The 11,844-nt window shown below is 48.0% G+C and overlaps 1 protein-coding gene across 5 annotated transcripts in view; it reads left to right on the forward strand.

The window, feature by feature from the left end:
* Srsf4 (serine and arginine rich splicing factor 4) overlaps window positions 1–7,677 on the forward strand; it is a 28,123-nt gene extending 20,446 nt beyond the window's left edge. For 4 of the 5 annotated variants that reach the window (XM_021160694.2, XM_029475916.1, XM_029475915.1 and 1 more), the window contains 3 exons: window positions 3,776–3,990; window positions 6,030–6,119; window positions 6,233–7,675. In XM_021160694.2, the coding sequence (XP_021016353.1) occupies window positions 3,776–3,990; window positions 6,030–6,119; window positions 6,233–7,043 (1,116 nt within the window). In that variant the 3' untranslated portion in view covers window positions 7,044–7,675. Of the gene's footprint in view, window positions 1–3,775; window positions 3,991–6,029; window positions 6,120–6,232 lie in introns of all 5 variants that reach the window. The other variant, XM_021160695.2, reaches the window with a different exon arrangement.
* The last annotated feature ends 4,167 nt before the right edge of the window (window positions 7,678–11,844 follow it).

Raw genomic sequence — 11,844 nt, forward strand, 5'->3', positions numbered from 1 at the left:
TGTGAGCCACCATGTGGTTGCTGGGATTTGAACTCTGGACCTTTGGAAGAGCAGTCGGGTGCTCTTACCCACTGAGCCATCTCACCAGCCCCAGCCACTCTTAAAGAAATCACAAATTCAGTTCCCAGCACTCCACTGTGGAGGCTTATAGCCACCTGTAACTTCCACTCTAGGAAATGTGATGGCCTCTTCTGGCTTCCATGGGCACCTGTAACCACATATACATTGCCACCCACAGATATACACATATGCACATAATTTAAAGATAAAACACTAGAGGCTGGAAAGATGGCTCGGCAGTTAACACTGGGTGCTCTGCTGCTCTGAGGACAGGTACAGTTCCCAGCACTCACATGGCTCCTCACAGTCATCTATAACTACAGTGTCATGGTCCCCAGGGCCTCTTTTCTGACCTCTGCTGGCAGCACAAGCATATGGTACCCAGACACTCATACCCATAAAAGAAAAAGTTAAGAAAAAGAAGACTAACTCTTCCTGGCATGGAATATTTGAAGGTGTTGAGGTTTTCTGTGGTCCACATAGTAAAGTCATGAGTTGGGCAGTTTCTCAGGAAAACGAAAATAATAGATATCAAAGAAGACTGAGTCTCTGTCTCTTACCATTGTATGACCTTAGCAAGTCCTTACCTCTGTCTTGGTTCCTCAACTACAAAATGCTGTTTTATTGTCATTTTATTTAACATAAACTTCTTTTTGTATTAGAAGTTGAACCTTGCATATGCTGAACAAGTGCTATACCAGTGAACTATATATACCCAGCCTTCTTTCCCTTTTTTGCAAGGAAAGGGTGTTGAGGCAGGTCTCACTGTATAAACCAAGGCTATCCTTGAACTCCATAGAGATCCCTTGCTTCTGCCTCCTGAGTGCTGGGATTAAAGGCCTATGTTACCATGCCCAAATGTTCTTTGCTTTTTCTTGAAGTTAGCTCTAATTTGCCTGGGCTGGCCTTGAACTCACTCTTTATGCAGACCCTGGATTTAACCCCTTTGAGTCTTCCATCACTGGGCTCAGTTTTAGAATTACTAACATATTTTTATTTTAAAAGTCAAGGAACTCCTAGGTGTAGAAAATATTAGCTATAACCAGATGGTGGCACATTCCTTTAATCCTAGTACTTGAGGTAGAAGCAGGCAGATCTGAGTTAGATGCCAGCCTGATGTATAGAGTGAGTTTCAGGACAGCCAGAACTACACCAAGAAACCCTGTTGAAAAAAAGAAAATATTAGCCATTGATAAGGAAATGTAAAGCTAAAGAAATGAAAGGGATCTTCCTCTTTAAATCTGTTCTTTGGAGCTGCAGCCGTCGCTTTCAGTTAAAGCGTAATGGCAGCTCCTCCAGAGGGCCTGAGTCTAACTCCCACCCCACATGGCAGCTCACAGCAGCGTGACTCTAGTCCAGGGGAGCCAGTGCCCAAACATACATGCAGGCCAAACACCATCTCCATAAAGTAATAGATTTATATCACATTGTATAAATTGGGTTGGAAATGTTTAGCATACTGTTGGCATGGAGAATTGGAAGTTTTATTTATATAGAGGAACAAGATTAAGAATTTGGTTCCAGGGCTGGTAAGATGGCTCAGTGGTTAAGAGCACCCGACTGCTCTTCCGAAGGTCCAGAGTTCAAATCCCAGCAACCACATGGTGGCTCACAACCATCCGTAACGAGATCTGGCGCCCTCTTCTGGAGTGTCTGAAGACAGCTACAGTGAACTTACATAAAATAAATAAATAAATCTTTTAAAAAAAATAAATAAAAGAATTTGGGGGCTGGTGAGATGGCTCAGTGGTTAAGAGCACCCGACTGCTCTTCCGAAGGTCCAGAGTTCAAATCCCAGCAACCACATGGTGGCTCACAACCATCCGNAANGAGATCTGGCGCCCTCTTCTGGAGTGTCTGAAGACAACTACAGTGTACTTATAATAAAAAAAAAAATCTTAAAAAAAAAAAAAAAAAAACCCCTGTCCCAAAAAAAAAAAAAAAAAAAAAAAAAAAAAAGAGCACTAGCTGCCCTTCCAGAGAACCTAGGATTACAAGGTGGCTCACAATTGTCTGTAACTCCAGTCCCAGGGTATCTGATGCCCTGTTCTGGCTTCCAGGGGCTCTGTGTGCATGTGGTGCATATACATAACACTGTACATACATAACACTGTACATACAAAATAAGAAAACATTTATAAGTAAAACAGTAGAGACAGGCAGATGATCTCTGTGAATTCAAGGCCAATCAGAGCTATACAGAGAAACCCTATCACAGGGGAACGGGGGGGGGGGGTGATTCCAAAGATAGTTAGTTGTTTGTTTTTGTAAGACAGGGTTTCCCTGTGTAGCCCTGGCTGTCTTGGAACTAACCCTGTAGACCAGGCTGTCCTCTAAATCATAGATCTGCCTGTTTCTGACTTCTGAATGTTGGGATCAAAGGTGTGTGCTCCCATGCCCAGCTAAGAGGCAACTCTTGGTTTTCTGAGACAGGGTTTCTCTGTGTAGCCCTGGCTGTCCTGGATCTCGCTCTGTAGACCAGGCTGGCCTCGAACTCAGAAATCCGCCTGCCTCTGCCTCCCGAGTGCTGGGATTAAAGGTCTGCACCACCACTGCCCAGCAAGAAGCAACTCTTGAAGGATTTACTCACAGCCATAATCTGTGGAGCACGTCTTTCTGGGTTTCTGCTAACTCTCCCCAATAATTCCATACTGGATTTTTCCTGCCTCTGAGCCCCAGAGTCAGTGCTCACTGACTTTGAGCAATTAACAACTTTGTTGTGATTTTCTGTCACATGTGTAAGATGGGTCCGGTTATTCTGCCTTTGTGGTTATAATGAGGAGTGAGTTCCTACAGCACTGTGGAGCACTCGCTGACATTGTGAAGCTGCTGTTCAGAGCTTTGTAAGTGTGGCCAGCTCAAATAAAGTAGTGGCACTGAGGGCTGAAGAAGCAGGCGACTCAGTATTTAAGAGTACTTCCTGTTGTTCAGAGGAGCTAGATTTGCACATGGCAATTCAAAACTCTTTATTCCCAACACTCAGGAGGCAGAGGCAGGTGGTTCTCTGAGTTTGAACAAAACCTCTAACTCAGTAGGCGTGCATGGGGCGCACAGACATACATGCAAGGCAACCTGCATACACATAAGATAAAAATGTACAGACAGTCACACTAACCTAGCTCCCGCCAGCCATCTTTACCCTCATTTTGTCACGACAGTCTCATGTCCAACTATGACTGCTCCTGTATTCACTTATCCAGAACCCAGACTTCTGCAAATAACTCAAATGCATTTTTGTACAGAGGTATTCTTGAGTGGCTTGTGGCTAATGGTCACAATCTTAAGTATAGCCTGCACTCTTGACAATTGGGAAACCCTCAGAAGTAGGCGGATGGTGACTAGAAGATTGTGTATATTGTGTATATTGAGACACACCGTCAGACATGCTTGTGATGTAGCAAATAAGAGGCATGACACAAAATGACATACCCAGTGTTTACAAATGCAGGACAGAACTCAACAAAATAAACCTAGACCACAAATGTCTATTCAGTGTGTGTTACTGCCACTGCGACATTAGGTCGACATCTTTATCCAGATCCATCCCTCACCTTAGCTGCACTTCCCACATCTGCTGTGCTCTGCACTTTGACTCAGCCAAACTAACTAGATGAGCACACAGCCTACAGCCATGGGGGGAAGGACATGGTGGGTTTGCCACTTGTGTCACAGCTTTGCTTGCCTGCTGCGTTTTAACCTATGTTTTGTTCTTTAGGATTACATGCGTCAGGCAGGAGAAGTGACGTATGCAGATGCTCACAAGGGACGCAAAAACGAAGGAGTGATTGAATTTGTGTCTTACTCTGATATGAAAAGAGCTTTGGAAAAGCTGGACGGAACTGAAGTCAACGGCAGAAAAATCAGATTAGTTGAAGACAAGCCAGGTTCTAGGCGGCGCCGGTCTTACTCCAGAAGCCGGAGTCACTCAAGGTACTGTTGACATAGCGTGAGTTGGGCACTCACAGTACCGCACTGATCAGCATGGACGGCCCACTGGTGTTCTCTTGTTGGCTTTTATAGCATGAGTTCATGTGCTTCAGTGGCTCAGAACTTTGAACTGAACAGTTTGTGAAACTCATGGACCTCTTAAGTCACATATACAAACAGAACCATAGTCCTTTTCTGAGACAGGATTCAGTGACCTCTCACCTTTCTCTGGGGAGCTGAGTTATAAACTAAGCTAGAATTCTGCACATAAGGCCAGGGCACCTATTCTTATAAGCAACTGGAGTAGAAGCTGGCAGTGGTGGCGCATGCCTTTAATCCCTGATGGTGTACTTGGGAGGCAGAGGCAGGTGATAACCAGTGCTGCACAGAGAAACCCTGTCTTTAAAAAAAGAAAAACAAAACCACAGGAAAAAAAGAATAGCCAAAAACAGAGTAGAGAGCACCAGATTTGGCAGGCATTTGTGAACAAGACAGATCTGATCCCCGCCCTCACTGGAGAAAACAAGCAGAGAGTAAGTGTGATGACCATTGTGACCCAGCACAGCTGATCTGGGGGGTCAGTAAGGATCTTGATGGAGACAGAACTCATAAAGCTGGAGGAGCTGGGTAGACAAGGCTGTCTTTCCAGCAGAGAGGTGTTTGATAAAGGCCTGCAGTGGGGGAGTTTCCCAGAGTAGAGAAGGTGTGACTACATGCAGCATTTACGTTTTCCTACAGCTGGGTTACCAGATCGCATGATGTGCTGCCTGGCATTTCCTATGGCCTCCAGGCTAGGGCTTGAGGTATTAGGGCATTTCAGCAAGGCTGTGGCATTCGTAGTGCTCTGTACCTAACTCCTGTCACATATGTTGTGTGAGTTAACTGTGCTGAGCAATATCCAGAAACAAAGCAATCTCTCCGTGTCTCTGGGGATCATGATTTTAGTACTTGTGGTTCCAACAGCTGCGGTCAGAGCCCTGAGCCTCACTCTGCTTTTCATGCCAGTGGACTTGACTGCTTCCCCACACCTCTCCTGTGCTCTGTTAGACCTAAAGGTTGAAAGACCAGTGTGCAAATATGTTTGCAGTATTCTCTCTCTTCTTTCCTTCCTTCGTGTGTATTTCATACATTGTAAGTGATAGCACTATAATCTAAAAGTTCCCAAGAACACAATACGTAACTGTCTTCACCAAATATCCAAGCCATATTTATATTTACCCAGTTGCTCCCTGGGTATTTTTATGCTGTAGTGTTTCCTGGCCGGGATCCAGCTCAGTCACGTAGCAGAAGGCTGTTACGTCTCTAACCTGAAACAGTCCACCTCCTGTCTGTGAGCACCACTGCCAAACTATTATGTAGAGCTGGGTTTGGTTTTTTTGTTTTGTTTTGTTTGTTTGTTTGTTCATTGAAGGAATGAATGTCTTGGTTGACTCTAGACAGCCTTTTTTTAATATAATTAGACAATCTTTTATATAATTAAAATTTGGGGTTGGGGTGTTTTGCCTGCATGTGTGTCTGTATTATGTGTGTACCTGCTACCTGCCAAGGTTAGATGATGTATCAGTTCCCCTGAGACTGGAGTTACAGCTATGAAACACCAAGTTAGTGCTGGACATCAAACCTGGGTCCTCTGCAGGATCAGCAAGTGGTCTCATAACTGCTGAGCCATGTCTCCATATCATGGGCATACCTAGTATCTGCTGAGCTCAGGAGGGTGTTGGATCCCTGGAACTAGAGTTACAGATGATTGTGAGCCACCATGTGGGTGCTGGGATTGAACCCTGGTCCTCTCCAAAAACAAGTGCTCTTAACCACTGAGCAAACGTCAAACCCCTTACAGGCAATTTTAAATTGTCTTTTTTTCTAACCTGTGTGCGGTTATACACGTCTTTAATCCCAGGACTCAAGAAGTAGAAGCAGGTGAATTTCTGTGAGTTCAGGCCAGCCTGCTCTACCTAGCAAGTTCTGGGCTAGCCAAGGTTACTGACACCTTGTCTCAAAAACTATTTTATTTTGTTTTGTTTTGTTTTTCTGCACCACAGGTCTCGCTCTCGAAGCAGACATTCCCGGAAGAGCAGAAGCCGAAGTGGTAGCAGTAAAAGCAGCCATTCAAAGAGCCGGTCTCGATCCAGGTGGGCCTGCAGCTCCCCTGCTCCCACGCCCCACACGCAGGCCCCGTGCTCTCTCCATTTCCTGACAGAAAGTGGCTGGTCACCCATTACTCACCCGCTCCTCTGTCTTCCAGGTCAGGTTCCCACTCCCGCAGCAAGAGCCGCAGTCGCAGCCAGAGCCGCAGCCGCAGTAAGAAGGAGAAAAGCCGGAGCCCCAGCAAAGACAACAAGAGCCGCAGTCGCAGCCGCAGCCCTGACAAGAGCCACAGCAAGAGTAAAGACCATGCCGAGGACAAGCTCCAAAACAACGACAGCGCCGGCAAAGCCAAGAGCCACAGCCCCAGCCGCCATGACAGTAAAAGTCGGAGCAGGAGCCAGGAGAGGAGAGCAGAGGAGGAGAGGCGAAGGAGCGTGAGCAGGGCTCGTAGCCAGGAGAAGAGCCGCAGCCAAGAGAAGAGCCTTCTCAAGAGCCGCAGCCGCAGCCGGAGCAAGGTGGGCAGCCGCAGTCGCAGCCGCAGCAAGGACAAGCGGAAGGGAAGGAAGAGAAGCAGGGACGAAAGTCGAAGCCGCAGCCGCAGCAAGAGTGAGCGCAGCCGAAAACATAGCAGCAAGCGGGACAGCAAAGTCAGTAGCAGCAGCAGCAGCAAGAAGAAGAAGGACACCGACCACTCCCGGTCACCATCCCGCTCGGTGTCAAAGGAGCGAGAACATGCCAAGGCTGAGTCTGGCCAGAGGGAAAGCCGGGCAGAGGGTGAGAGCGAGGCCCCCAATCCAGAGCCCCGGGCCAGGTCAAGATCCACCTCCAAATCCAAACCCAATGTCCCGGCAGAGTCGCGCTCCAGGTCAAAATCGGCTTCAAAAACACGCTCTCGGTCCAAGTCTCCATCCAGGTCTGCTTCCAGGTCGCCCTCCCGGTCTAGATCCAGGTCCCACTCAAGGTCCTAACTGGCTATGCCAGGCTGGAACTGCCGAGAAGTGTTTTGTACATGTTGGTAGCCGTAGCACAAGAGTGAAGTAGAACACCCGTCACTGCTGTACATTAACTCCCTAAAGGTGTGTCTCAGTCGTTCAATCTCAGTGCTTCCTCGGTCAGCCTCCAGGCGCCAGGCCTTCCCGCTCTACTGAAAAGCAGCTCCTCAGACCTCCCCTTACTCACAGTAGGACACCCAGACGCCTTGCCTTTCAGGCCTGGCCACGGCTATAGGGAGCTCGGCACCCATACGGCTTCTCAGGCTGGAGTGATGGCGTAGGTAGGTGTGGTGAGCTCAGCCGTTTGCCCTTGAATCGATGCCCTTTGATGTGTGCCACGTAGTGAAAGTGCAAGTCTTCAGTCTCCCACCACTTCGGTTTCCTGTTTCTGGACTTACCAACGTTGTGACTAGCACAGTGGAGAGAAACAGATCCCTGCATAGCCCCTAGGAAGTAACGCTGTAGGAGCTCCACAGTCTGGTATTGTGATTATATTGTTTTATATTAAAAGGAAAGAGTTTTTTTAATTTTATTTTTCCCCGTCTTGCAAAGTATAGTGACCCCTGTTTCCATTAAATTTGAATAAAGACTATTTTTGCTTGACAAAATTTCACCGTGCTTGAATCTAAATGGCATTTCCTGATGTGTCATCTGTCCTGCCGTTTACCCTGTGGTGAGAAGCGATATTTCCCAAAGGAGTATTCACCCAGCAGAATGAAGGCAAATCCCCAAGAGTCTGGGGTTCTGGGGTTCTCTTGAGAAGCTGTGCTCAAGCTGAGGAGAAGTGAGGCCATTCCGAAGCCGTGTCGCCAGTGAGTTCTTCATGAGCAGAGGTGGTTCTGGGGCCTGTCAGTCTTGTCATGATCCTCTTGTCACCGTAAAATCTGCACTGGAAACCAGGGGCATGCTGCTGGAGTACCATGCCCCAGTCATTCTCGTACTAATTGTCATAGCTCAGGAGGTGTCTGAGATGGTGGCACGCGTGGCAAGGTGGATCCTGGGCTCCTTAGTGCATGGGGCAAGCTGGGAGCTGTGCAGGCATCTTTTGGGATCTGTCCCTAGAGTTCACACTGCTTGTCCTACAAGTGTCCTGCAGTGTTCTTAGGTTGTCCAAAGAAGTATTCTCACGGTGAAGGCTGAGGTGGAGTAAGGTCCTGCCCGAGCTGCTCTGCCCACTCAGAGAAAGACCTGCTCTCCAGCACTGATCCTATGGAGTGGGTATGCATGGGTGTCAGCAGATAAAGAGGAAAGCCTAGAGGTGGAGTGCTACTGGGCCTGGAAATACAAAATCAGATCGTTTTCTCCCTTCCCGGAGTTCATGACCTGTCTGTAAATGGTCAACACTAAGGGCAAGTGTGCCTTCTGGGAAGGCAGCCTCCCTCCATGGTAAAAAGCACAGGCCATGTGGGTTTGACTAAGTGGTAGTTAAGCCCAGCAGTGATGGTGCCCAGAGGAGGTAAGGGAAGGAGCTTGACTGCAGGGGCTGGGTCTGTCTGGGCAGCACAAGATAGATGTCAGGCCAGGCGGTGGTGGCACACACCTTTAATCCCAGCATTCGGTGGCCAGTCTGAGCTATAGAGTGAGTCTCAAGACAACCAGGGCTACACAGAGAAACACTGTCCAAAACATAAGAAATGTTATGGAGTGTGGTCAGGAGAGGTATAAAAGACCAGCGAGATACGGCAGTGGGAGATTTGGATGGCCATTCTGAGCTCTTGGAGAGAAGTAGGTGAATTGGGTCAGATTGGACCATGGAATCCCATGACAGTCCAGGCAGCCAAACTAAAAAACCTCCCAGACTCTTGAACTCACCTTCCCTTTATCTGGGTTCGTCAGTGCAGCATTCTGAGAAGGTAAGGCATCCACCCCACGGTATCAAACATGTGATATTCCATCAATCCTGGAGGACTCCTCACTTTACCCTCTAAGAATGGGGATGTGGGCGGCATTTTACATTTCCGTTTAGTTTTTTGTATGAGTGTTTTGGTTTTCTGGTTTTGTTTTTAAGAAGAATTTATTTTATGTATACGACTATACTGTCGCTGTCTTCAGACACACCAGAAGAGGGCATCAGATCCCATTACAGATGGTTGTGAGCCACCATGTGGTTGCTGGGAACTGAACTCAAGACCTCTGGAAGAGCAGTCAGTGCTCTTAACCTCTGAGCCATCTCTTCAGCCCTGTATGGCTTGTGTGTGCCTGGTGCTACAGAGGCCAGGGCCTCCCAGGAACAGGAGTTACAGGTGATAGTGAGGCACACAGGCTGGGTACTGAACCCAGGTCCTCGGTAAGAACAGCAAGTTCTTTAAACTATCTCTGCAACTCCTAATTTTTTGTTAGAAATTCATATATTTAACTCAACTTTTCCATCTCACAATGCAAGCTTTGTTCCTGTTTAGCTTTGTTTAAAAGCCAAAAAGTTAGCTTTCTCCAGCGAGCTCTGTGGTGGACATTGGGAATTTTTAGTCATGGATCCTAACTGCTGATCTTGCGGGGCAACCATAGGAAAATTCTGTATGCACCCAGGACCCTGGTGGTGGGCTCCCCTGGCATTCTCATAACAGGAAGCTCTGAATAAAGACGCCCAAGCAAGATGTGAGGTGTCCTCTCTGCGGTGGAAGACACAGACAGACGCTCATGGACATTAATATCTCAGAATCTGTCGTCGGCCTCTGTTGCAGCCAGGGAAGCTTCATGCAGCAGCATTGCGTGCAGCCTCTCCAGTATTAGGCTCGCATTTGGAGATTAGAAGAGACCGGCCCTCAAGTCCTGGAGTACAATCTGCTACTTGTCAGGGATCCTAATGCTTGCTGCTTGGCCATTATGGCCACGTGTGGACTGACCTCCCCTCTGAGGTTTCCTGCAGTGTTCTTAGGTTGTCCAAAGAAGTATTCTCACGGTGAAGGCTGAGGTGGAGTAAGGTCCTGCCCGAGCTGCTCTGCCCACTCAGAGAAAGACCTGCTCTCCAGCACTGATCCTATGGAGTGGGTATGCATGGGTGTCAGCAGATAAAGAGGAAAGCCTAGAGGTGGAGTGCTTCAGCCAGCGTGGCCTACGGCAAGTGAAGGCTGTAGAACTACTCTGGTTCGCCTGTAAAATGCTCATCTGTGATAGTTACATAAAGACGTGACGTCACATCAAGTGAGAGTAACAGTTGAGTCCTGAAGTCAAGCAGGATTGCTGCAGGACTGAATGCGCGTTCCTTTGAAAGACCTGCAGCTGGCAAGATGGCACAGTGGGTTAGGATGCCTGTGTGCATCTTCGTTCAATCTCCAGATTTCCACAAGGTGGCAGGCCAGAACTCGCTCTCAAGAGCTGTCCTCGGGTCACATGCACCAAGCTGCATGCACACTCCTGCACTCTACCCTTTTCTAAGTTCTAAATTACTGGATAGCAGTGGCTCACACCTGTAATCCCCCCCACACACACACACTTTAGAGGAAAAGGCAGGCAGGTCTGAGACCTTGTCTTAAAGATAAGAAGAGTACAACATGATCAGATGACCCTGCTGTGCATATTTTATTACATTTACTAGTTTTGTGTGAGGAGAATTGTGCATGCCATGGTATCTGTTCTCAGGGAATCACTTCTCCCCTCCACGTTGAGTCGTGTGGGCTGAACTTCAGTCACATCGCTTGGCAGCGGGTGATTTAGCCCACTGAGCCATCTCTCAGCTCTGCTAGGGAGATTTTAATTGCCCTGAAGGTTTAATAGAAAGCCTGCCCAGGCCGGGCGTGGTGGCACACGCCTTTAATCCCAGCACTCGGGAGGCAGGGGCAGGCGGATTTCTGAGTTCGAGGCCAGCCTGGTCTACAGAGTGAGTTCCAGGACAGCCAGGGCCATACAGAGAAACCCTGCCTCAAAAAACCAAAAAAAAAAAAAAAAAAAAAAAAGAAAAAGAAAGCCTGCCCAGTGGTCCAACTGGCCAAGCCCAGGTCACCCACAATGGCAACAACAGGACAAAGCTTGTCCTCATCTCAATGGTGAGACTTGTGTTCATGACTCCCTAACCCCAAATATGCAGTGAGGATTGCCAAGAACCAAGGTCACTGCAGTCTGCTCTGTCGTGCTGAGCTCACACATGCCTGTTTCCATACCTGGCCTCTGCTCCCCCCCCCCCCCCCCCCTGGGGGTGGGGGTTAGAGAATGGGAGACAAACAGCACTGACACGCTGTTCCAACACTAGGTCCCATAGTGGATGAAGGTAGTCAGGGTGGATTGAAAAGGCAAAACCCAGCTACGTGTTATTTATAAGAATCCTATATTCTATAAACCATAGAAGCTGGGGTGTGCAATTACAAATACTGGCCTAGCATGTGTGGGCCCTGGGCTTGTTCCTCCTTACCATAATGTAGATTATTGAAACAGACGCTGAATGTAGGGATAGGGGGTATGGGAGTGAGTTGACAAGCTAGGGGCTGGGCATCATGGGGCAGCCCTTTAATCCTACTACTGGGACAGTGGAGGCAAGCAGATCTCTGAATGAGTCCAGCCTGGTCTACACAGTATATATGTTCCAGGCCAGCTAGGGGTATGTAGTGGATCCAACTGGATCTGACATTTTAAAAAAGACTTCATCCAGGGCTGGAAGGAAGGGCTCAGTAGGTAAGAGTACATATTGCTCTTGTAAAGGAATTTGGTTCCCAGCATCTCAGTCTCTGCAAGTTAAGTGCACCAGCTGCTCTTTCAAAGGACCCAGGTTTGCTTGCCAACACTCTCACCGCATATAACAATCTATAAAGCTGGGGGCCGGTGAGATGGCTCAGCAGGTAAGAGC

Source organism: Mus caroli, chromosome 4 (assembly GCF_900094665.2).
Source record: "Mus caroli chromosome 4, CAROLI_EIJ_v1.1, whole genome shotgun sequence".
Lineage (NCBI taxonomy): Eukaryota > Metazoa > Chordata > Mammalia > Rodentia > Muridae > Mus > Mus caroli.